This window comes from Ipomoea triloba, chromosome 2, assembly GCF_003576645.1.
Source record: "Ipomoea triloba cultivar NCNSP0323 chromosome 2, ASM357664v1".
In the NCBI taxonomy this organism is placed as follows: domain Eukaryota; kingdom Viridiplantae; phylum Streptophyta; class Magnoliopsida; order Solanales; family Convolvulaceae; genus Ipomoea; species Ipomoea triloba.
Genome location: NC_044917.1, coordinates 3,700,034 through 3,726,384, shown reverse-complemented (window position 1 = coordinate 3,726,384; position 26,351 = coordinate 3,700,034). Strand labels below are relative to the sequence as shown.

Below are 26,351 nucleotides of genomic sequence, written 5' to 3'. Positions count from 1 at the left end.
ATTCACCTAGTTTAATCATATTAAATTATTTATTGCAAACAATTTGAAAACAAACAATATTTTCTTGATGTAATTTATAATAACTTTCATTATCCATTATATATATATATATATATATATATATTGAGATCATCATCCGCCAATTTGCATAGAGTAAGGACTCAAGAAATTTGATTTAGAGGCTAGCCCGTCAAATGTCTTGCTTGCTGCAAGGGTAAACCGACACTCCAGTATGTATACTTGAAAAAATCACTAGGTGCTCGGGGCACCTAGGCGGAGATTACTCGGTGTTAAGCACCCATGTAATTTTTTAAAAATTTGTTAATTTTTTTTTTTAAATTTGTAAGACTTGATAATTATAAACTATTTAATACTTTAATAGTAATACTAAAATATTAAATATTAACCTAAAAAAACATATAGAATTTGAACAATTTAAGACTATTTTGCTCAAAACGATGTCGTTTTTAGTGAAATAACTTTTTTTTTTAAAGAAGGAAATAATAGCTAATCGGTTGACTAGAAGACCTAGTTGATTCCTAGGCGGCTTAGTCGGTGCCTAGAAAGCCTAGTCAGCACCTAGGAGGCCTAGGCGATCAGAGCCTAACATAGGCCCGGATTAATTAGTGTCTAGGCGACTATGCGGAATTTTTACAACACTGCCCGCTTATATTAACGCCCCTACTTACTAAAAGAGACATTATTTTTCACTCATCGAAAAGTGAAGAAAAATGCTTATTTTTATTAAAAGAAAAAAAAAAGAAAAGAAAAGGGGGATTTCACCCATGGTAAAACACTAAAGACAGTGAGTGAAAAATTTCAAGCAACATATACCGTGGATAAAAAGTTAGATAGGTGAGTGCAACAATTAGATTTAAAAAATTAAAAAAAAATCGTCCACTTTAAGTGATAAAAAAAATTTAAAATATGTCGCAGGTCAGTTATTGCATAGGTAAAATTTAACAAAAAAATTATGATCGAATCTCACCAGCAGCAGTGTGGGAGCAACCTCTCAAAGTGAGGGACTCTTTATGTCTAGTCTGATTTACATCCTCCTGATGCTCTGTCGAATCCGGGCGTGAGAGGCCATTGGGGTTGAAGATTCAACTAGTATGGGAAGAAAACAAATCTAAAATATTTGGTTCATTAATCAAATTTTCAAAAATTTCGTCTAATTAAAAAATTGAGTATAAAAAAACGTGATATTTTTGTGGGCTATGAATTCCTGACGTGAATAAAGTTTAAGGATACATTGAATGTTTTTTTACTTTTAATGAAAGGGAAATTGCAACGTTCATAGAATAAAAATCAATTAAGCACCGAAGCGTGTCCAAAGTTCCAAATAAAAAAAGGGAATCTTCTAATCATGGCATTGGTATAATTAGATTAGTTTAATGTTGCTTTACTTAGTGCATTTCCTTTTAACTACCCTTTGCCTTTTATTTTATTCCCTCTAAATATAAATTTTAATAATAATACTAATAATAATAATTCCCAAACAAAAGGATAAGTCAGAGGGGTTCATAACCGACAAACACTACCCTAGATGCCCCCATCCTCGTATGTCATTCGAATAAAGTGTAGGATAACCATCTCACGTATGATGGCGCATTTTAGCATCTCCCATATGTTCCCGATTAATTCCCGATCTTTCCTTGTCTCCTCGCCCCGTAGGCCGAATCCTCCTAAAGCAAAGATGCTCTTTTCTTCCTTAATAATAAATAATATATAAAATAATTATTTATAAATGTCATATTTTTTGAGGGACTCGAGTCTGTTTGGCTAGATGGAAAAATGGTTTTCAACAAAGCCAATTTTTTAAATTTTGAAAAAAAAAACTATTCTTTTCCTTTATAATTCCACCAACCAAACATTGTAATTAAATTTTTTAATAATTTCTTTTTCATTAAAATTTAGTTTAATTCTTAGTCAAATATTTTTCCACATGTTGTTAATAAATTAAATGATGAAAGAAACTCATAGTTTAATAGGCTGCTTAGACAAACATAAAATGATATGATTGCGAAATTAACATGACCAAATTGACAATAAGAAGGCAACTCCTATGTGATAAATTCGACCAAAAGAGCGTTGATAAGAATTAAACTCACGACCTTGTGCTTCAATTGGTTGAGAAAGTAGTTATGAACAGATACTGCATTGTAATAGAGTTAGTAGTATTCAAAAAAAAAACTTACGACCTTCAGATGTTCAGTAGCCCGGTACTATTTTAATATTAATATATTACGCATTATTGGTAATAATTTTTAATTTGGTATACCTATATTGGTATATACTCGGTATTGTGTGTAAAAATTATCGGTACGGATTGGCATTATTAAACCCTTTCTATATTTATATTTATATAATATATGTTTTTTTTTCCTCTTCCCCATGTGAACAGGGAGCTGAACCAGCAACAACTGGCTCTTTCCATAACCACCCTTTTTTCACCATTCCTTTCTCTCTCTAACTTTATCTCTCTCTCTATCTCTCTATCTCTATCTGTATATATATGTTCATGCAGGTACTGTATACATAGATACGTATGCAACAAGATTATTATATATACACATACGGCTAGAGCCTAGAAACTAAAGAAAGTAGTCAGAGGCAGAAAAAGCAACATTGCTGTGAAACTTCTGTCTTTTTAGAACACATCCTAGTTTCAGATGAGTGAAAACGCAAAATATAGATTATAAATTTGATTTAATTTTTTAATGATATGGTAACATGGGATTCATGATTGTATTATTCATTAAACTAAAAATGGTCAAATATTGTTAACTCAAATAGAATAACATATAAACATGTTCAGACAAGAATTGTTTGGAAAGGGATGAAAAAATTTACTGCCTTAACTGTAAATATAGGGTTTAAAAAAAATGGTGAAATAGTTTGCATTATTATTATTTTATTGTTTTCATTTTTGTTTTGTTGGGTTCTCTAAAGTTCCCACCAGATGATGAGATAATGATGTACCCACCACCACAGCATATGCTCCTCAAAACCAAACTGGAGAGAGAGAGAGAAGGGAGAGAGAGAGAGAGAGTTTTAATCCCCATTCTTATTATTGATTCCAGTTGGATTTGCAGTGAAACCAACTGGATTGGGTTTCATCCATCTCATTTTTGACAGTGGAAGATGATTACGAGATTTTCTTGAAAAAAAGCTGTGATCTTGATGCTTCTCTTTCTCTTTCTTTGGTGGTGTATGCTACAGAAAGCAGGGCTGTGAGGAAGGGTCTCTGAAAATAGAAAAGAAAATGGATTTCTTTTTCTTCTGTTGTATTAATGATTCCTCCACAGCATACAAAAATAACATCTTTTGGTTTGGCGTGCTTGTCCTTCCTTCTTCCTCTTTGCTCTACAAAACGGGTAAGGCTTTGATGGGATTTTGTTGTTCCAGTTTGTGAGCATACTTGGTTGGTTACACGCTTGTGAATTGACTAATCAGGTTGGTTAATGGTTATCCCTATTTTGTGGTCCACTATACGCTTATTATTTAGTCTGAGAGAGAGAGAGGGGCTTCAAATTTTTGTATTAAAAATTTGTGTTTTTTGGTTGGTGTAATGAAATTGGTGTGCGGAAGAATTGACTGACTGAATTTGAGGGGTCAATTAATATCATATTGACTTTTGATGAGCTTCTCTGCTGTGAATGAGTTTGGTCTCAAGTTCTCAAGGCTATATCTGAATATGTGTAATTGGGTTTTGGTGAAGATGTCTATGAACTGTAAAGTCCATGGGATGAAGGGAGGCTTCTCTTCCAAATTCAGGCTCAAGAAGGCAAGAGAATCCCAGCATGGACCAAGTCGATGGAGGAGGCAATTATTGTTTCTTTGGCTCTTTTTTGTTGCCATTGGATTCATTTGGTTGTTGATTAGTTCCTCTTATGGGCGTTTGGGGAGGAAGGTAGAGGCCCCCCCACACTTGGATGGAGATACCACCAACTTTTTGCTTCAACATTTCAATGTTAGCAGGGACGAAATTCATTCGCTGGCTTCCAATTTTCTTGATACAGATCAGGTCAGCTGTTCATTGTTTCAAATTTCCACACTCAATTGTCATATGTTTAACTTGTCCAGACAGTTTTTCCTTTTTTTGGGTGTTGGGAATGGGTAGGTGGGTATGCTGTTCAAAGATCTTGTTCATCATATCATACTAAATAAACAAGATTACAACTTCTCATGGTTGACACTTGGCAGTAGGAACAGCCCCTTCTAATTGTCAACTCTGTTTAGTGTTTACCACTTGCACTGCTGGGAGTCCTAGCTAATTGAAACATCACTTTGAGGTTGAGTTTAGTTAAACTGGAAAATTAGAATACTGATTCCATAGAAAAAGAGATCAAGGTTTAAGGCTTCTTTCATAATATTTAGATTTCTGAATACTGTATTTGTTGTGGGTTGTGTAATTGGTGAAAGTGATGAATCCCTAATTTCAACGCAGAACTGTTATCAGTTAAAAAAGTTTGCTTTCGTTGTGTATGATTTTTATGGCATCCTTTTACTTATCAAGAGAGACATTTTGAATTATTATTATTATGATGAGTATAATTAGCACTGTTTATGATAAAATCATGGGGCGGCATTTGAATGTTCTATAAAGAGGGAATGGATGTGGGTTTGGATTTTACTTAGAACAAGTGAAGTGTAATAATACACTTTTCTGAAATAATATATCAACTTTGGGGTAACCACTGTACTGTCTTCTAGAGCCTGGTTATTTAGGACAGTTCATTGTTCCAATTAAAGTGGCACTAAATAAAATGTCGGATGTCCTAACTAAGATTGATAGAAGGATAGGCTGCATACAACTGGGGCCATATATTGGACATTGTCTCAGCAGCCCTTGAAAGCATTTTGGAAATCTAGTAGCAAATAGGAATAAGATAATTTCTGAATTCTTAGATTCAAATTTTGTTGAGTTTGAGAATTTTCATTTTCTACTTGATTTTCCTTCTCTTAGTATTGATGATCAAATATTAGTCTAATACATTTCTTGTTACTAATTTCTATTCTGCAGATCTCATTGTTGAAATGTAGCGGAAGTCCCAGATATGAATCAAGCGTTCTCAAATCAGAAAACCAAGTTTATGAGAAAAAATGCAAATTGGGAGAAAAAATAGAGGCTTATGGCCAGTGTCCTGTTTCAGATGAGAACAATTTTAGGAATATTGACTCTGTACTACAAGAGACATCTACACCATTTCTTTCACATTGTGCATCATCTTCAATTTCATCAGACCATCAGTTTTGTGAAAAGGTACAGAGTTCTTTTAGTGCCATAAAAATAAAAACAATCACATCTTTTAGTTCTTTTTGGTTTGCTTCGCTTGCTAGGACAATTGAACTTTGTACTTTCCCTCTTTCCTCATTGTGATATATGTTCCAGGAACTAATTCTTCTGCAATTTTATTTTTAAAGCACTTTTACCCGTTGCACTAGTTTGCTAGATGTTGTGGCATGAATAGTTGCTTCCTCTCGCATGGGTGCACAGTGCCTCAATGTGGCACACATTTGAATTGATTCTGTAGATGTTCCCTTTTAATCTACCTGGATTTACAGAGAATATGATAATAATAAAGGAGAAAAATTTTACAATTGTGTGTGTGTGTGTGTGTGTGTATATATATGTAATAAAATGACCTGATAAGATAAGATTTGGCAAATTTATATTTCCTATATCATTTACTTGCATCAGGAAACATTGCAAGTGAGAGCACTAGGGGATCAGTGTAAGGATATAGCCTTCTGTTTCACCAAGATATTCTGGTGGATCCTTCTTGGCATTGCTGTCAGCTGGAAACTGCGGTGGTTACGTGCAGAATCTGGTAGAAATGAACAGCAGAAATTAGTTTCGCAGCAAGAATTTGCTCAGCAACCTCAGCTACTAGAACACTTGCAACAACAGCAAGCTCATGTTGCTTCTAGAGTTTCTCGAAAGTTGTGGGAAAAGCTTCTTGTTGCATTTGTATTATCTGGTGTGATAGCATCCATTTGGTTCTTCTGGTACTTGAATGAAGACATCATGTTCTGGAGGAAAGAAACACTGGCAAGCATGTGTGATGAACGGGCACGAATGCTGCAGGATCAATTTAACGTCAGCATGAACCATGTTCATGCCTTGGCTATTCTTGTCTCCACCTTTCACCATGGAAAGCAACCTTCAGCTATAGATCAGGTGATGTTGGTACTTCATTAGCTTCCACTTTTCAGCTCATTTATGTTCTTGCTGCATTCGACTTTGGGGTAACCTGAGATTATCTCTGTATTTCAATTCAAATCCCTGACAATTTCTTCTTCTTTGGTGGCTGTGCAGAGAACTTTTGAAGAATACACTGAGAGAACAGCTTTTGAGAGGCCACTCACAAGCGGTGTTGCCTATGCTCTAAGGGTTCTCCACTCAGAAAGAGAAAATTTTGAGAGGCAACATGGATGGGCAATTAAGAAAATGGAATCTGAGGATCAATCTTTGGCTCAAGAATATATGCCTGGGAATTTGGATCGTGCTCCTGATAAAGATGAATATGCACCAGTCATATTTTCTCAACAAACTGTCTCCCATATTGTTTCAATTGATATGATGTCTGGAAAGGTGTGTTTTTTCTTGCACTGGCTGACTCAGCATCCTTTGATATTTCCATAAATAAAACTCTCATCGAATCCTAATTTTTTTCCCCGATAGTGTTGTGAAGAGAATGTCCTCTTTTAGGACCATTTGTTTGCAAAATGACAATAGAAAAGATAAGGTACTGTGTGATTGTTTGAGGCAGTATATTTATCAATCATTTTGAGAATGGATACCAGAAAATAGTTCTAAGGATAGAAAACTTCATTTGTTTAGTTCCATTTGAGAGGTGAAGATACATCCCATATACAATATGTATGTGTATATATATACATACACACACACACACACACACACACACACACACACACACACATATATATATATATATTAGAAAGTGTTGTCAAACCGTTTAAAGTTATGACGTTGTGTCTGTGATAAGCTAGTTGCAAGAAATTTCTTACTATTGGTTGATTTCACAAGGTATATGTCATCAGTGAACTATGGAGGGTGTTATATTTTGAGGTTTATTATCCTCCTATATTAGCTTTTTGTTACTGTTTTACAGGATGACCGTGAAAACATATTGCGGGCAAGGGCATCTGGGAAGGGAGTCCTGACATCACCTTTTAAGTTATTGAAGTCCAATAACTTGGGTGTAGTACTTACATTTGCTGTATATAACACTCATCTTGCTCCCGATGCTACACCAGATCAACGTATTAATGCTACTGTCGGGTAGATCATCTGCTTTTCTTGTATAGACCTTAGATTAAGTAACTTTATTGTCAAATTGCTTTGTTCTTTATGACTTAATTACTTTCTTTTGATGCTGTCATCTTGGATAAAGGTATATTGGTGCATCATACGATGTCCCCTCATTAGTTGAGAAGCTTCTTCACCAACTTGCGAGCAAACACACTATTGTTGTAAATGTTTATGATACAACAAACACACATTCTCCAATTAAAATGTACGGTGCAGATGAGACCGAGACAGAATTATTGCATGTTAGCAACCTTGACTTTGGAGACCCTGCTCGGAAGCATGAGATGCATTGCAGGTTAGTATCATGTAGAATTCAATACATGAGAAGTGTAGTAACTGTACATTTGTTTAATTGATTGCCTGCCTTGCTCACAGGTTCAAGCAAAAACCTCCCCCGCCCTGGATAGCAATAGGAGCTTCTATCGGTGTTCTTGTAATCACCTTGCTCGTTGGTCATATATTTCACGCTGCAATAGCTCGGATTGCCAAATTTGAGCATGACTATCAGAAGATGATGAATCTCAAGCATCGTGCTGAGGCTGCAGATATTGCGAAATCCCAGGTACCTTTCCCCTCTGTAGATTGGTAATCCCTAAATGTGGTATTCTTGCACATACTTTGTGATGTCTCTCTTCATTTCTTTGAGATGCCCCTCCCATATTCTTTCTATTCCATGGCCACTTTATCATTTCCCTCTATTTCCTTCGAGGCTTTTCCATATTTCTCGAGTTCTTTTTTAAAATTTTATATAATATTTTAATGAGCATTTCGTCTTCTGCAGTTTCTTGCTACAGTTTCTCACGAAATCAGGACCCCAATGAATGGTGTTTTAGGTACATAATCTCTTACCCGAACTCCTATTAGGGATGGGGAGGAGTTTAATCCAGGATTCCTATTATCCATGCTTTGGATGATTACTGACATAATATGTTTCATTATTGTTAGGCATGCTTCAGATGCTCATGGATACAAATCTCGATGCTACACAACGGGACTTTGCGCAGACTGCTCATGCTAGTGGGAAGGATTTGATATCTTTGATCAACGAGGTATTGGATCAGGCTAAGATTGACTCAGGACATCTTGAGTTGGAAGCTGTATCTTTTGATCTGCGAGCTGTACTTGATAATGTCTTATCACTTTCATCGGGAAGATCTCATGAAAAAGGGATTGAGGTACGTAATGGAACTCCTCGTCTCTTATAACCTTACATATGTTCATATATTATTCCACCTGTTTTTTTCTGCAATGATTCTTACCACGGTTTGAATGTTCTCCGGGGGAGAATAGTTGGCTGTTTATGTCTCTGATCAGGTCCCAGAAATGGTTGTTGGAGATCCCGGAAGGTTTAGGCAAATAATCGCGAATCTTGTTGGAAACTCAATCAAGGTTTGCCCGTTATTTCATACTTTCGAGTTTCACCCAATAGGAAACTATATGCTTGAGAAATGTGTGGTCATTTGTATTAATGATTAAAAAATCTACTTTCGGGGCATATTGCTCGAATGGATCTTATTGACGATCTTAATTATTTAATAACTCTTGTTCATATTGCAGTTCACGAAAAACAAAGAGGGACATGTGTTTGTCACGGTGCATTTAGCAGATGAAGTGAGGTGCCCACTTGATGTGAAGGATGAAGTCTTGAGACAGAGCTTATCCCTCGTTCAAGACCAGGCGAACAGATCTTTCAACACATTGAGCGGGTTTCCGGTAGTTGACAGATGGAGAAGTTGGCAAAACTTTAAGAAGCTTAGCGAGGAAGAAAGTGACAAGATCAAGTTGTTAGTGACCGTTGAAGATACCGGTGTTGGAATTTCTCTTGAAGCACAAGGCCGCATTTTCACGCCTTTTATGCAGGCCGATAGTTCAACGTCTCGAACATATGGAGGGACGGGAATAGGATTGAGCATCAGCAAGCATTTGGTGGACCTTATGGGCGGGGAGATCGGATTCTTCAGTGAACCAGGCACGGGCAGTACCTTTTCTTTCACGGCAGCCTTTTCGAGAGACCAAAGAGGTTCGGTAGAAGCAAAGTGGCAACAGTATGATACAGGTGTTCTAGACTTTCACGGGCTAAGGGCATTGGTGATAGATGGCAAAAGAATTCGAGCCGAAGTCACCAGATACCACCTTCAAAGGCTGGGATTAAACGTGAAGATAACTTCCACGGTAGATCATGCATGTTCATATCTATCTACTTGTTCAAAGACGAGGTAATTTTCTTTTTATAAGCTTGTTTTCAAGAAAGTGTTCATTTTTAGGGTTCCTTATATGACAATGTCTTATACTTGCCTTTGCAGTGAACCCGAGCATTTGGTCATCATGATTTTCATAGATAAAGACAACTGGGATACCGAGAATTCTTTTGCACTCCGTAACATTGTAAAGGATCTTAGGCCATATGGCTCAACGACTCTCAATGGAGCCACGCCAAAATTGTTTCTGTTGGCAACAGAAATGAGCACGACAGAATGCAATCAGCTTAAATCGGACGGGCTGGTTGATAACGTATTAATAAAACCTATTCGGTTGAGTGTGTTGGCGTCATGCTTGCAAGAAGCTACTGGCTTTACGTATAAGAGGCAAGTGACAATGCCAAAACCGTCGACTCTTGGAAATCTGCTGAAAGAAAAACAAATTTTGGTCGTGGACGATAATATTGTAAATAGAAGAGTGGCAGAAGGTGCCTTGAAGAAGTATGGCGCAATTGTGACCTGTGTTGATGGCGGGAAGGCTGCTTTGGCGCTTCTTAAGCCGCCTCACAACTTTGACGCTTGCTTTATGGACCTCCAAATGCCCGAAATGGATGGGTATTATATTCTACTTCAATCTTATATCTTCGTTCTTCCCTACGTGTTAAAATTAGTCCCTATTGGATGATGGCATTTGTTATATTCTAACCTAGAACCGACTTTTGCTACTCATTTTACCGTGTCATGCTGCCATCGTGCAGGTTTGAGGCTACTCGACAAATCCGCAAGCTAGAGAACGAATATAAAGAAACAATAAATTCTGGTGAGATATTGGCTGACGCTCCTGGCAAACTGGCTCATTGGCGTTTGCCAATATTAGCAATGACGGCAGATGTTATTAGAGCATCGAATGAAGAGTGCATGAGATGCGGGATGGATGATTATGTATCAAAACCATTCGACGAAGGGCAGCTATATTCAGCATTGGCGCGCTTCTTTGAATCGGGATGATTACATATCAAAAGTTCAAAACCATTCGACAAAGGAGCTAGGCTGTTCAAATATCTGACTTTTGACTTTGCTGTGGCTATCAAGTATCAACTGCTTCATAGCATTGGTCAGACTACACTTGGCCTTTTGTCCCGTGCGGTAACTCTCCCCTTAGCCTTAGATCTCCTTTCTTGAAAATTTCGACGAACATAAGCCCTTATAGTATTTTTATGAACTGAAAATGAAATATTAGTATGTTGTTGCAGGGGATTGTTAATGTCGGTGATGTGCATGAACTTACTTGAATGAACTCGTTTCCAGGAACGAATGCTAACCCCCCCTTTTTGCGAGGATGCTTCTTGATTTCTACTCGGGGTAAGTAAAGTAGCTTTTCTACTTTCTCCGTTCAACCTTTTGTTCATAACTTCACAAGGGTGCTTAAAGAAGATAGATTCTGCAGATGTACTATATACCCTCGTATTTGTTGCTAACATGCGTAGTGATCCCGTCCTGTTTGGTTCAGAAACTGCACCGCAATGGCACCCGGACCAGACAAACCATTCGGGTCGAGTTCCATTTGCACGGGTTTGTGTACTTGGAGCAACATGGCAATGAACATTGGTTTATGGCTCTGTGAACATGATTATCCATTCTGTAGTGTAGAGCTAATTGTAACCATATCTGTTTAAGCCACGGAATTTTCTATTCTGTAAATGTGATGTGAGTGAAAGGGATTCTTGAGCCTCTTTTTCGTGTTGTAAGTAAATGACAGAGAGAGATGAATGTTTGTATAAGCACAGTTGTGATCATTTTTTTGGTTCAGAATGTGAATATAATTCTTTACATTCTCTTAGTTTTCTTTTATCCATATTAGCATGTTAACAAGTTGTAGCTGCAACTCATAATTTCACTTTTTTTTTCTTTTTTTTTTTTTAATTCACAGAAAAATTTGTAGCCTCTATTCAGAAATAGTGCTATGGGCAAAGTTTATCTTATAATCCTAATCCGTAAATTAAAGAATTACAATGAAGAAAATTAACATAAGTTACTTATCGGTATGGTTGATAAGATTTGCAACTTCTCCCACTCATATATACTTCACACTATGAATGCTTATGGCATTAAATTATATCATGGATTAGAGTTTAAAACATTATGTATCTAAAAGTGTGTATTAGATAAATTTCAACTTATAATTGTAACCAATAAAGAATTATAAGGAGATAATTATTTTAGGTTATTCATAATTGGTCAACTCAAATTAATAAGGACAATATATCACTTATATTAAGAATCAAACTTTGAAACTTTGTGATTATTAAGTCAATATCCAGTGAATAGTCAATGATGAATTATTGTGGGTCCAATTTTCCTTTGGATTCTCCTCCTTACAAGAAAGTCAGCATCAACCATATGCATAAAATACAAATTAAAAGGTTATATTACAACTATCCAGATTAAATATTCCGTAACAAATACATGATTATCTGGGCGTTTTTTATGCTTACTTTCATGAAGGTGACAAGGAGCAATTAATTAGTTATCCGTTATCCGCCGTATCGGGCCAATATAAGAGATTTTTTTTACAATTACTTTTTAAAATAACTAAGAAAATCTTCATCAATACCTTATAATCTAATGATACGAATTGACTCTCTTAAATAATAGATCAAAAAAATTATTACAATGCGAATTTAAATATTTAATTGGTGAGAAAGTACCAAATATGGTGTGCCCGATAAACCTCATATGATAAGTTGTAACACAACTTACTGGGTTGCCCCATTTTTGTTGAAATTAATTATTTTGTTAATTTCAATTCCATCATCTTCAATTCATAATCTCTATGCGCTTTCAATTCGTTCATCTCCGGCCATGGATTCCAGTGACGAGAAGCCAATGAAGAAACGAAGGAGCAGTTCAGACGACGATGAACACCAGCCGCCGCCGGCAACAAACTCCTCCATCCAATCTCTCCCCCAAGAAATCATGGCGGACATGATTTCCAGGCTCCCTATAACATCTCTAGTCCAGTTCAGCTTCGCCTGCAAATCTTTCAAACAGTTATCGCGCGATCCACACCTCGTTAACCTACACCTCTCGCGCACGCACGCCGCCGATCCCTGCCTGATTTTTCACACCGATTATCCCCTCAGAAACCAGCTATGTTTCGTTCAAAATCTCCACGACGAAACGCAGAAGGCGAGGAGAATCAACATCCCTTTTGCCGCATCCATGCCGGAGTTTTCCGTCGTCGGCTCCTGCAACGGCCTCTTATGCTTGTCGGATTCTCTCCTCAATCAATCTCTCTGCGTTTACAATCCTTTCACCGGAGACTACAAGGTGCTGCCGAGATTCATGGAGTTTGAAGAGCAGCAAGTTGTGATTGGATTCGGATTTCACCCCGTGACCAAGGACTACAAAGTGATTAGGATTGTGATGTATACTAACACTTACCAGGGCCAAGTCGCCGTATCGCCTTATCAGAGAAGGATTGGCCTCCGGCGATATGACCGATCAAATGTTCAGGTGTTTAGCCTTGCAAGCAACTTATGGAGGAGTATAGGCAAGACGCCATATCTGATTGCCCCAAAGTCATCATCAGTCGTGCTCAACGGAAGATGGCACTGTTTGTCCCGACTAGGAAGGTATATTGAATATTAACTACACAACATTTTTTAGTACTGCTAGTAACTGTTCATCTATACTTTCTCAACAAACACAGAAGCTTGATCTCATGACCTCTCATTTGAAAGAGCCATTACATATCATCTGAGCACAAGTTACTTGGTATGTTGTGTATTCCTTTGCTAACAGGTACCATGGTGTTGGCAGGGACAGGATGATACTGTCCTTCGATCTCGCGGACGAGCAATTCAGAGAGGTCCAAAAGCCACAATTCGCACCCTATCCAGCCCGGTTTTGCAGCTACCATCTCGTGGTTCTGAGAGACTGCCTTGGTGTGGCGTTTACCACGCCGCCTTCCTACGGCGGCACTCTGGAAATCTGGGCAATGAAGGTGTACGATGTGAAGGAATCATGGGTGAAGGAGTACACTATAGCGTCTCTCTGTCCGCCACTCAGGTTGTTCAGCTATCAGGATCTGACACCATACGCCATTTGGACCAACGTTCGGTTTGGGAGGGCGTTCACGGTTCTGTGCGTTTTGAAAAACGGGGAGATACTCATAGAGTACAAAAATGGCGGTCTTGTTTCGTATGACCCTCAAACCGGTACTTTCAAGAATTTAACGTTCCAGGGACTGCCTAAATTGTGCAAGGCAATAGTTCATGTTGGTAGCCTTAATTGGCCGGATAGATAATTTCCAGTCACATTAGGATTATATATATGGTGTTGGATTAGCAGCTGTTGAGAACTATAGTATATTATTAAGAATGTACTGATGTTATTATTGTCTGTTTTATTTTTTTGTGATCTTAACCAAGAGCTAGTAAGAGTTTGATCTTTACGTTCTTGAATACGTTAGTAAGTTAATTTGATTAATAATAATCCCAAATCATCCCTACCACATGGTTTTAACAACTGAAATTGATCACCGCGATAGGAGGTTAATTGACTGCCGTCAATTGTCAATTTATGTATCCGAAATCTTAATTATATTATTAGTGGATAACCGATTATTGAGTATGAAGATAAACTGATGTGTTTAATATTACAGCTTATTTAAATTTGATTATTATTACTCCGTATTATTTTGTGTATAAATTTAAAGATTTATTTGACAATTTATCTATTTATTTATATGAGTTAATTCCATTTTTAGTCACTATATGTGACCATTCACTTATAGTATTTTTTTTTATTAGAACATCATCATTTGGTCATAATATGATAATGACATGACCATTTTTAATCCTCTATCAACAAAATCGTTGAAATATTATTAAATACATAGACATTTAAATATTCTTTTATATGAAGTAGGTTGAACTGCTATATCTTTTTGAAAATTGAAATGTCTATGTATTTAATAATATTTAAACTATTTTATTGATAAAGGATAAAAAATTAATGACACAATAACACTAGGATTAAAATTTGACAAAAAATGGAATGAACTCTATTTATATTTATCAAGTGAAATCACAATATTACACGCAACTCGGGTCGGGTTCGAACTGCTACAGAGCAACATAAAAAACCCCAATTCGGTTCGGGTCTCAGATTTTTAAAATTGGAGGTCGAATCCGCCCCTCCGCCCTTCCGCTCTCGATGTCTTTCGAACTCAACTCTCGTTGTCTGAAGAACTCAGGTTATCTCTGTCCCCAATCCCTCTCCACGAATTAATTTTCTACCACTCGTAGCTAAGCCTGCAATCCGCTCTATAATCTCTTTGCTAGGGTTTTGAGCCAGAGAGGAAATCACGGATGACAGATCTCTCTCCCTGAAACAACAATTTAATTTTAAGTGCTCGTTTGCTTCCGTTTGTTTGTTGGCTCCAAGGACTAGCCGAGCAGCCCATGCTATTGTGTAGTAGTGCTATTACATGGAGAAGTGATTAAGGTAAATTTCAATATGTCGTTGATGTTTTTTCCTTTGAATGTTAGCGTGGATACTTAACTTTGCGTCTGTCTACTTTCAAGTCATGGTGTACTCGTTTGATTAATTTGGGAGCTTTTGTATGTAGCTTTTTCATTTATTTTATTTTATTTTTAGCTTTGGATGGATTTAACCTCTACATGTAGAAATATAGAATTTCAAATTTGTAACGTGGTCTCTTCTGTTTGGAATTATTACTGGTGCATTTTCCAATTCTCTGTCTCTATAGATTAGGGTCCAGCATATATGTTGCAAGTTTATCTCGGCAATTTGCTAGTTGTACTGAATTTCAAGTTTATCATGTATGCATATTTATTGGATGGCCATAAGTAATGGCACTTGAGTTAGAACACAGTCTTGACAACATTCCCGGATTTATAGGGTTTAAAACACTCTCCTCTCAGCTTCTTCTTTTACTGGGATAATAACAATCAAAGTGACATTCTGAGTTGAATAAAGTAAAAATGATGCTTCATTCTTGCCTTTTCAAGTCATGACCTATTGACCTTTGATTATTTCCCACAATAATTACAGGGACCACTGAGGTTTTGCAAAACAATACTTATTACTGAAACTGGACAAGGATTTTTTTTTGGTGTTTGAGAATAATCATGACTGATGATAAGGCAGAGGATAAGCAAGAAATTGCACAAGATGCCCCTGATGCTGTTACTGATATTCATGCAGCAAACAATGTACTTGCTGAAAACAAGGACATAGTAGACAACAAGACATTATCTAATTTATCTCACATAGATGCTACAGAATTTCCCAACAAAATAATCTCTTCATCTGAGGATGCAAACACTTGTATGGAAAGTGAGAACCCTGAGATTTTCCATCCTGATGCTAAGAGTGGTGAGGTTCCCACCATTGAGGGCAAAGGGTTCATCCAACCTCATTGTCATTCTGATGACAAAATTGCAACCTACACTACTGATATTGATCCCTGTGATCGGCCTGACTACATGGGGAAAGACAGCTCCTCACAAGTAAGTGAAGAGGATGAAATGTCTGAAGAATTGAAAAATTCAGTGTCTGGAGTGGAATTATCTTCTGGTAATGGAACTGAGGTAAGGGGTTTGATTGATGAGTTGCCCAGGGATGGGCCTGTTCCAAAGGAGTCATCTACTGTAAATGGCAGCAGGGAAGATGAAGTGAAAAGTGAAGCAAAAAAGGAGTTGTTGCCTACTGAAGAAGCAAAGCAGGAATATGCAGATGCATTGAATGTCAAAGAAGTGCTACCAACTAGTCAGGTGAATACAGGATTGCCAAAGCCAGACATGGATGTTGGCCATGATTCTAATATGAACCTTACTCCAAAGTCATTCCTGCTGGATACAAATGCTGTGGGAGTAGATGAGTCTGGAACAGAGGAAGAACAAGCAGCATTTATGAAAGAACTGGAAACCTTCCATAAAGAAAGGTGCTTGGAATTCAAGCCCCCACGGTTCTATGGAGAGCCATTGAATTGCCTCAAGTTAGTGACTCTCCAAATTTAATTTTCTTTTTTACTTTGAGCAAGTTTTTGACATTTGAACTAATTTTCTCCCTCACATGAATAAGGCTATGGAGAGCAGTGATCAGACTTGGTGGCTATGAACAGGTTTATTTCATGTTTCATTAGCTTGATATCTTGCTATCACTATCTTTTATCATGACTAGGAAGTTAAAACTTTTATACATTCCACTGTTAAAACAAGAAACTGTGAAGTTTGTGGTTGGACCTGTTGCCTACAAATGAAAACAATTCATCTAAATTTGGCCCTGGATTCAATTATCCTACGCATCCACATTTTTATGCTTAATAGCAACTCATTCAAGCAGTAATCTCAATCTAATTGGTGTCTACTTTATGAATTCTACCTTCTTTTGGTTTACATCTCCTATTTCCTATTATTACTACTTCATTACTCTTTCTTATAAGTGCATCCATAGATCTATACTGCACATGTGCAAACAATCCTAATGATTTTCATTCAATTGTCCTTGGTAGGTGCCACCTCACTTCATATAAATTCATTTTTATTACAAACACATATTTCCATTCGCATCTTGATTTTCTCCATCTTATAAACATTTTCCTCTTCACTGCTCATCAGTCATCACTCCCCCCCTGTCATCAGAGTTTAGCCCCTGCATAACAGTCTTTTTTGTGAGTATTATTGTTGTTGTGACTGAAAATGCAATTTATTATTTATGTTCTGAGTAATTAGATATATGGAATTCATTCAAACATTCTCCTTCTGATTGTGCAGGTGACATCATGCAAGCTATGGCGGCAAGTAGGAGAATCATTTAAGCCTCCAAAGTAAGGCAAATTCGTAGTTCCTATTTATTCAATCTGTTTAAATAGTCTTGTCTTTAGACCTGAAACTCAGGACAAGAACAGAGCTGGAGTTTTACATGAACTTGTTCATCTAACCAATGAATTCACCTAAAACATTCAAACTGTAGAATTAGCATCAGTAAATGATCAGTGGGGTTATTTTGTTTCAATTTCACCGTTAGGAATGACTGCCCAAATTCTCAGAATAAGTCTGGTGGAATATCACAATCTTGGGTGTACAATTAGGATTTTTAGTTCGCAGTGGCATGTTGGTATTTGGGGTTAGTGCCTGGGTAATCTCAATATTGCTAGTTCCCTGTGACCCTGTTAGTCCCTTGTTTGGGTGGTGCCTTGATTTTCAGGACAAGGCCTTTTTCTTTCAATCAGATTTTGGCATTAGGCATTTCGCTTCAATCCAGAATGGATTATAATCTCACCCCATTAACAGATTGTCTATAAATCCTCTTTATGTAGTTTTGGACTGTAAAAGGTAAACCGGACACAACTTTAAAGAGGACTATTGGTCATAATCCCTAGGAAACAAAAAATGTTCAAGTATGGACAAAGTTTACCAATGATTAGAAGAGTGGACCAAAATAATACATTATTGTATCAGTAGGCAAAGCTTACTTGTGATCGGCTTATGGGGAATATAAACTTAAGACTGGCACTAAATCTGTCCAAATGACTACCAAATATATAGCTAACTAAAATGGAAATCGGCATTCTAGTTGAGTAGGAATGAAAAATAGAAATATTAATTCCTTTTCAATGCAGATTAGTTGTCCAGTGAAGTTTGAAGATGGTAAATTTTGCACAGTTTAAGAAAGTCAGGAAAAAAAGGAGGTTTTTTGGAAACCAATTGTAAATTGAAATTTCTAATTTACAGATTTCTGATAGGGTGAGTTTGTCATCATTGGGTTGGAATGGATGCTAGGGTTTTAGAGTTGAGGGGCTGGAAATGGTATTTTCCTATTTGGGGGATGCGTGGGGCTCTCTTTCTACATGGTTTAGTGTGACCATTCATATGCATGTAAAAAACACTAATTTAATTACTGTTACATTCATTTTTGAACTTTGCAGGACATGTACTACTGTCTCTTGGACATTCCGGTGTTTCTATGAAAAGGTTATGTTCCAGTTTGTAATTATACTAATTGGTTTACTACCTTCAAATTCTCATTGACATTTACTGCAGTCTCTTTTTACATCATTGTTTTACATATTCCTTTTGGCATATTTTTTTATACATCTGTTTCTAGGTTTCTTATACAATATAAAAGTGCCATTATATATTCCTTGTCATGCTACTGTATTGTGTAAATTTGCAGTATGATGGGTTACCTATTTCTGTTCTCGATGTCTCATTATGGCAGTTATATATATATGACTTCTATTAGTTTACTGTGATTTTTCTTCCATATGTCTGCATTTTTGAACTGATGACTTGCTAACTGTTAGAGATGTGAAAAGGCATGAATAGTTTTCCAGCATGTATATATATAGGGCAGTGTGTAACGGTCATAACACTAACTTTGCAGGCACTGTTGGAATATGAAAAGTACAAGATGCGCAGCGGTGAGCTTCCTTTTGCTGACGCATCTTTTTCAGAGCCTTCTAGTACTGGTAACCCGGTAATGCCACATGCCTATTTATTAAGATAGGTTGATTGATGCCATATATATTTTTTGTGAAGAGTGTGCCATTGTCCTCATAAAATTATGTTATAAAGGTTGTAGTAGCTGTAGTTTTGTTTAATGCAGATTTCAGTTCCATGTGTTGGTTTGCTTAGTTTGAAAATGGTGTCAATTTATTTCATGACTACTTGGCAATTTGCTTTGTTCCACTGATGACGCTTTTGTTGCTTTTACATTTTATTTCAAAATAATTTCTACGCCACATGGAAACTCATATGCATGTAACTGAACTTATGATTCAAATGAATAATGAGAGGATACTTTTGGTTAGGGATGTCAATTAGCCATACCCAGTGGGGAACCAGATGGGGGGACGGGGATATACCCCCGCCCTGTTGACATCCCTACTTCTGGTCTAGCAATCATGGAGTGACCTCTCATTTAATACTGTCACAAAGTCTGTCTGAGACAGCTCAGAACTGTACACTATGGGTCTTTATTTGAATAAACTACAACTTGGCACTGGTGTGGGCTCTCTTTGTTTTTTGATTCCTCAGTTTTCTGATTATTGCTAAGGTAGTTACTGGTTTCAGGAACACCCTCAAAATAAATTTGAAAAAAATGAAAGAAAAGGGAAAACGAAAAGCGATGAGGAATTCTTTATACAATTTGATACAATCTAAAAGAGTTTCAATTTGCAGGGTAATCAAGCATCAGGATCAGGTAGAGCAAGAAGAGATGCTGCAGCACGTGCTATGCAAGGTTGGCATTCTCAACGCCTTCTTGGAAATGGTGAGGTTGGAGATCCTATCATTAAGGTCTGTGAAAAAGGTTTTGCACTTCATGTGCTCAAGTCTTCCTCTTTATACATATTTGTTTTGAAAATTTGCAGGGAAATCATGCTTTCTTTTATTGTTTCCTTGTTTTCTCACCTTCTTTCTAGGACAAGAACCCAATTTCAACACCAAAACGCGAGAAACAACTCAAGAGTATTGGTATAAAATTTTTTGCATGACAATTTAAAATTACTTTTGTAATTTACTTCCTGGTACTTGTTATATATTTTTCTTTGTAATTTTCTTCATGGTTAGGCTTGCTAAAGCGCAAAAAGCTGTCTCCTGTTGATAATGTTGCAAAAGCCACGCGCCTGAAAATACCTAAAATACAGTTAAGATCTCTACGGATTAACTATTCCTTGATCTTTGATGGATTGATTGTTATTGTAGGAACTATTTTGTGTATATATATGAATGATACTTATCTTTCAAAAGATCTAGAAATGAATTTGATGTCTTTCTGAACAATTTCATCCAAGATCCTGCATGATACAGTCATGCAGGAGCCTTGCAAGTTGCAACTGAGTCCAACTGACTAATTTCTGCTTCTATAGTGCTGATATTAAAGCTAAATGTTCCACACAATACCTTCAATGCTTTTTTCCAGGTAAAGAAACAGACAATTCAGAGTGTGCATTTCATTGTGAACTCTTTTACTCATCAATAATTAAAATTAAAACACTTTCAAAGATTGATTATTTATGCTAAACAATTATTGTTGCCAATATTTGCACTTCTAGTAGTCAGCTATTTTGTTTATTGCTTTCTTATTGTGTAAAATTTATATTTGCTTATGTATGTAACTTCAAGTTTATGCTTGCAGGTCAGAATCAATGGTTGCTGATATTGGGGCTCCTGCTGACTGGGTGAAGGTCAATGTACAGAGAACTGTATGTTCTTTATGCATCACTAAAAGCCTGAACATATATTGCTGTCTGCATTTTCTCTTGCATCATGTATATTAATGGGTTTTGGAAAATATGCTCCACAGAATGACTGCTTTGAAGTATATGCTTTAGTACCTGGCCTTTTGCGTGAGGAGGTAATTCAGGAAATTGTATTCAGTATACATATTATTGTTTTTCCCTTACTGCTGATTTGACATGCTTATATTTTGAAAATGGGAATTTCTCTCTTTGAAACCCTAATTGTATTTGTACTAAAACAACATGACAATAGCTGTAATTAAATTTGACATTTTTTAGTTGTGTTTGTTTCCGAGGTAATAATGTAAATATATAATTTCATTATTAAATCTTCATTGCCCCCCTGAAACAAAATTTCAGAATCCTCCCCTGGTTAAAGCCCTGCATACATCTTTGTTCCTTATAGCCTAATACAGGTCATTTGTGCACTGAGTTTGACCTTTTACAAATACCAATAATGATTATATAAAGATCCTTGTAGTCACTATTTGAGATCTTTAAAACCTTGAAGTGCTATTTAAGCACTGTGGCAGAAGAAAAATCTGTGGGTTTTCCTATTTAGAATTGTTTGTGATTTCTACTATGGAAATTCTCAACTTGTTTGTGAATTCACATTTGGGGTGGGGAGTCTTTCCGATGTGATACACTTATTGATCTCTTTCACTTACAAAAATATTTCAGGTTCGTGTACAGTCTGATCCAGCAGGACGCCTGGTTATATCTGGCCAGCCAGAACAACTGGATAATCCCTGGGGTGTCACTCCATTCAAGAAGGTTTGGATACCTTGTGATTGAAACCACTTTCCCATAGTCTATCTGTTTTTGCACATGAATTTTCATGGTTTATATGCCCAATGAACTTTTAATTCCCAACTTCCTGCTGACTTTTGTCCAACAAAGATATATCATATATACGTTTTTGCTAAACTAAAAAATGAATTCCAGGTAGTGAGCTTGCCCTCAAGAATTGACCCTCACCAGACATCTGCTGTCGTTACTCTGCATGGACAGTTATTTGTACGTGTGCCGTTTGAGCAATCAGATATATAAACTAGGAAAGCACTTCATCTTGGATAGTGAGTTTGACTTTTACATGGGGAAAATGGGTACTGAGGTCAAATTTTGTATTGCACAAATTCCTCTTTAGTACAAGACTTGTGAATTTTCTTATTGTTCAGGAACTTGTATGCGGATGTAGATTAATTTCATACACTTCCTGGTAGTTTATGATCATTATACCTTTCGGTGTAAAATAGGACGATGCATATTTTCCCTAGAGTTTAGTTGTGATATTGCATGGCAGTACATACTATGTTACCATTTACCAAGCATGACTCTTTTCTCTTTTAATGCTGCAAAATGAGTGTATGGATATTCATATCTGTTGAAAGATTTTTTTAAAAAAAAGTACAGGGCGAAGACACTAACTGTACAAACGACCGGGGTGGTCCAACGAAGACACCAACGGTATGTTTGCATAATTCCAAGACAATAAAACGTTCTCATCCTCTCCATACAAAGCATGTGAGAACCCAAGACTTATCCGAAATGTATCAAGAAAAGACTATAGTTCATGTTGGTGGCCTTAATTGGATAGATACCCAATTGGAAGTTTAACTTGCCCACCACATTTATATTGAAATTATGGTCTTGGATTAGCTGCTTTTAGACTTCCACTCTATCAAAATCTCCTTTGATGTACCTGTACTGTACTGTAATTTTTATGTGAATTGATTGTGTAGTTAATTATCAATTGATGTTTATTATGTGATAACCACATTTTTGCAATATTTTCTACTAGTATTACATGAACTTAATAATGGCATGATGTTAAATATTTGGGTATTAGAGGAAACAACAATCAACGTAACAAATAATAAATTTAAATAAAAATTTGGATAACACATCATCATGCACGAGAGTTGAATCCTCTCAAACACGTGACCTCATGGGTCATTATCTCCATCTATAAGCTTGCCATTCACCAGCGCAAATATAATATGCACCGGACAGCTATATATAAGCAAAGATTGAATGAGAAGAAAGGCTTCTTAAACTATATATGCAGAGTCGTCAAGAGTTTCAAAGATCGAATGAGAAGAAATAATGTATATCAAACTATGCGAGTGGGTCAGATTGAGATTCGAGAGCTATGATAAGAGTGCTAAATTTCAAACTAACCTTGAAGAATATACAAGCAAGTGAATTGAAGAAAGCTATAATCACTTGCATTGGAACTAAATCTATCCTATATATCACAATCATATTCTTGGCCTTGTTTGACAATTAAAAATTAAAAATAACATATATATAAAAATAACTGGTTCCATTGAATTTGACCCCACCCAACATACCATATATGGGTAATAATAATCTCGAACCCCCAACACATGCTAAACTATTTGTTCGATCTTCAACTAAAACTTATAGATCCATGGGAGATGGTCCGACCAGAACGTGGAATACTGAAAATGTAACCAGAAATAACTGTAATCATGCATGCATGATAGTGAAGATATGTTAAGGTTGTATTATACCCGGTTACTATACGTACGTTGCAAATTAATGCATTATATTGAATGCCCCACTTACAAATCACTGCCAGATTTTGGATCTGCACTTGAAAACCAACAAAAGGAAAAGCGAAAATCTGCTGACGAAACTTCACTTTCAACTCACTCACACCAATTCAACCTACTTAGCTACTTAGCTTTCTACTTTGACATTTTACTTGTGTCTTCTTCTCTTTTGGCCCTCTCTATATTCGCCACCGCCCCTCACCGCCACCCGTGCAGTGCACCACCCCCATCCTTTCCCTCCTACTCCTTTTCTATTTCATTATACCCTATAATAATATAATTAACCTTCTTAGCTTAATTCCAATTCAAAACCACAAACAATTAACTCTTTAATTTTACAGGTATATTATTAGCTGACAAAAGGCCGGACCAAACATTTTATAAGAATATAATGGAAGTAAAGTAATGGAATGGAATAAATATAAAGAATGGTAAAATGACATAAATGGAATACCCTAAACATTTGAGTTTAATCTTTAATTTATTTCTCAAGGATATAATGTATTAGAAAATAAATAATAATAATAATAATAATGGAATAATGGAGTTGTAAATACATGCCATATCGTTAAACGTTCACTGCTTTGCAAAGGAACATGAGCGACGCCGTGGAGGAGTCGTCGCCGATCCTACCTCCGCCGCCGCCGCCGCCATTGTCGCCGAGCAACACTCTCTCGTAGTAATCGACGCAGAACAACGACAAGGAGAGCTCCACCTCGTTCCGCGTCCAGACTCGGTCCGACGACTCGGCCGCCGCGGCGAGACCGATTCTCCAGCTGCTGAGTCGACTCACCACCGGCCTCACGCACACCATGTACAGCCTCCGGTACCCCCCGAGCGCCGTCACCACCGTCCTCACTCCCTCCGGCGGCGGCGACACGTGGCGGAAGCACAGATGCTCCCACAGCGAGTCGTTCCGCGATATGGCGCACCACAGCCGGCACACGCACGCGGCGGCGCCCATCGAACGGCCGTCCAGCCTTTTCAGGATCTCTATCAACACGTCCACATTATCATTGATGCAAAACTTATTATTGCTTCTTCTTTTCTCCCTCTCTTCTGCCATGTTTAACACGTTTTTCTCCCCAAAATGAAAAGCTATTTCTGTGACCTAATCTCCTCACTTTCACTGTGAAGAAGAAGAAAAGTGGTGAAGAGAGGAGAGGAGAGGGTTACTGATAGAGAGAAAGTTATGGCTAGGTAGCTACCTATATAGCTGTATGTACAAAACTATATACACCTTTTGACTTACTATTTTATTCACCACTTTTTAATTAAACATTATTAAAATATGTTTTCCAATTTGTTGGGTATATCAAAAAAGAAAAAAGAAAAAAGAAAAAAAAGTAACCTCTAATCAATTCTATGCCATTAATGTTAATTTTTCCAATAACCAAAATAAATTATATTGAGTAGTTTATGTATGTGCAAAATAATTTTAGTTTACAAATTACGTAAAAGAGGTAAACACTATATACAAAAATGATGTACCACTGTCCACTCACTCAATTACCTCTTTTGGGGTAGCAAAATGATTTTCTTTTAGTCTGTATGTTACATTTTTCTTTAAAAGTTTTGAGTAAAACACATGATATTGTAACTCACGACATTGTAAAATTTATGATAGATATAGTAAGAAATGTATGGGTTAATTTGTAGGGGAGGGAAGGGTAGGTGGGGTAGGGGGGTATCCAAGGGAGGAGAGAAGTGGACGAGGGAAAGAATCCAAGAGAAGGAGGCTAGGAACAAGTAGGACCAAGGATGAAGGACTTTATAATTATTTGTTTAATATAGGGTTAGGGCATAGGAGAAAAATGTTGTTTGTTGTTCTTGTTGTTTGTGTAGCCCCATGGGGGCCATAGCAGAGCTTTGAACCCAGGAAAAAAAAATAAAAATACAAATTAAAGTCAGATGTGAACGTTATATATGCTTCGAAATTTGCCACTGCGTTGAACCTAGCTACTTTATTTGTTTACAACGTACTGGTTGGTTTGTGTTCTTGGGTATATATATATATATATATATATATATATATATATATATATATATACATACATACCCTATACACACATAATATACAGTGACATTTTTGTAAATAAAATTCCTTTTATTAGCTACTTTATCAAAGCACTGAGACTCGAGCCCACTTCCATCATCCATGTAAGAGTGTTAATCGGGACACCAAGTGTCACTTGATCACAAAGTCTTTGGCCCTTCTTACTATTTAAATTGATAAATAATAAAATGAGCGATGAAAATTAAAAGAGTAATTGATAAAGTAAAAAAGACGAAAGAAAGATGGTGAAATCAAGATGGTGATAAGGAAGTCCAATCACACCAAAACAAGATGGTGAAATGAGTGATGGATTAGCTAGGAGGAAAGTACATAGCCATTCGAGTGATTGTCCAATGCTGTATGGATTTTTGCAATTTTGGTCCAACAGCAGTGAAATTAGGAAAAACCCAAATTCCTATGAGACAGAAAACATATTATATTTATTTCTTAAAATTTTGAGAAAATTTATATTTGACAATTGACACTGTACCATATCTATCTTTTCCCAAAAATCTTCTCCCATCCTCAACATCACTTCTTCACCACCTGTGTAGCAACTTCCCTTCCCTACCAACTGGAAAAAGAACTTGGCATGACTGTATCACACGCCCCAAAATTAGGTCCAAATAAGTCATTTCTTCATTTCTTTTAAGTGCGTTCGCAGAGTTTAACTCTTATTTGAAGCAAAATATAATGCAGAACTCTTTAACATGATGCACAAGTACAAGAGTTGAACTCCAAATATTTTCAGCTACATTAACTATCCATTATTTACTATCCTAAATCGACGCGGTTGACGCGCCAAGTGGGTGCGCTTCTTGCACCTGACGTGGCTGATTTGCGTTGTTAACTTGGATTCTGTGGGTGTCCATTATTGTTCCAAAAATTATATTTTACAGGTCAT

The 26,351-nt window shown here is 36.7% G+C and overlaps 4 protein-coding genes across 9 annotated transcripts; 3 read left to right on the top strand and 1 right to left on the bottom strand.

Annotated features, from left to right (window-relative positions):
• The first annotated feature begins 2,984 nt into the window (after positions 1–2,984).
• LOC116011359 (histidine kinase 2-like) lies at positions 2,985–11,377 on the top strand. Of its 4 annotated transcripts, XM_031250917.1 has the most exons (16): positions 2,986–3,456; positions 3,722–4,027; positions 5,027–5,266; positions 5,705–6,184; positions 6,323–6,598; positions 7,140–7,309; positions 7,422–7,634; positions 7,715–7,901; positions 8,121–8,172; positions 8,285–8,514; positions 8,630–8,728; positions 8,897–9,555; positions 9,643–10,152; positions 10,296–10,683; positions 10,791–10,899; positions 11,048–11,377. In XM_031250917.1, exons 2-14 carry the CDS (start codon positions 3,722–3,724, stop codon positions 10,543–10,545), a joined length of 3,672 nt encoding a protein of 1,223 aa, XP_031106777.1. In that variant the 5' UTR covers positions 2,986–3,456; the 3' UTR covers positions 10,546–10,683; positions 10,791–10,899; positions 11,048–11,377. The 4 variants fall into 4 exon arrangements, with proteins under 4 accessions (XP_031106774.1, XP_031106775.1, XP_031106776.1 ...); XM_031250914.1 differs by having other exon boundaries at positions 2,985–4,027; XM_031250915.1 differs by having other exon boundaries at positions 2,985–4,027; positions 10,985–11,377.
• An 878-nt stretch (positions 11,378–12,255) lies between these two features.
• LOC116010571 (F-box protein At3g07870-like) lies at positions 12,256–13,993 on the top strand. 2 transcript variants are annotated; one of them, XM_031250044.1, is made up of 2 exons: positions 12,256–13,172; positions 13,360–13,993. In XM_031250044.1, the coding sequence occupies exons 1-2, from the start codon at positions 12,274–12,276 to the stop codon at positions 13,844–13,846; spliced, it is 1,386 nt and encodes a 461-aa protein (XP_031105904.1). In that variant the 5' UTR covers positions 12,256–12,273; the 3' UTR covers positions 13,847–13,993. The 2 variants fall into 2 exon arrangements, with proteins under 2 accessions (XP_031105904.1, XP_031105903.1); XM_031250043.1 differs by having other exon boundaries at positions 12,258–13,172; positions 13,342–13,993.
• A 721-nt stretch (positions 13,994–14,714) lies between these two features.
• On the top strand, positions 14,715–22,143 carry LOC116010194 (AT-rich interactive domain-containing protein 6-like). Of its 2 annotated transcripts, none has more exons than XR_004096897.1 (14): positions 14,715–14,797; positions 14,886–15,048; positions 15,619–16,564; positions 16,651–16,690; positions 17,343–17,395; positions 18,497–18,542; positions 18,955–19,047; positions 19,752–19,868; positions 19,994–20,045; positions 20,142–20,217; positions 20,441–20,493; positions 20,710–20,776; positions 20,878–20,928; positions 21,494–21,585. XR_004096897.1 is itself a non-coding variant. In XM_031249480.1 (14 exons), the coding sequence occupies exons 3-14, from the start codon at positions 15,696–15,698 to the stop codon at positions 21,860–21,862; spliced, it is 1,662 nt and encodes a 553-aa protein (XP_031105340.1). In that variant the 5' UTR covers positions 14,715–14,797; positions 14,886–15,048; positions 15,619–15,695; the 3' UTR covers positions 21,863–22,143. The 2 variants fall into 2 exon arrangements, 1 of the variants encoding a protein (XP_031105340.1); XM_031249480.1 differs by lacking the exon at positions 20,441–20,493 and adding an exon at positions 21,758–22,143 and having other exon boundaries at positions 21,494–21,586.
• Positions 22,144–23,864: 1,721 nt separating this feature from the next.
• LOC116011382 (F-box protein SNE-like) lies at positions 23,865–24,555 on the bottom strand. The gene has a single exon (XM_031250941.1). It carries the CDS (start codon positions 24,455–24,457, stop codon positions 23,960–23,962), a length of 498 nt encoding a protein of 165 aa, XP_031106801.1. The 5' UTR covers positions 24,458–24,555; the 3' UTR covers positions 23,865–23,959.
• Between the last annotated feature and the right edge of the window lie 1,796 nt (positions 24,556–26,351).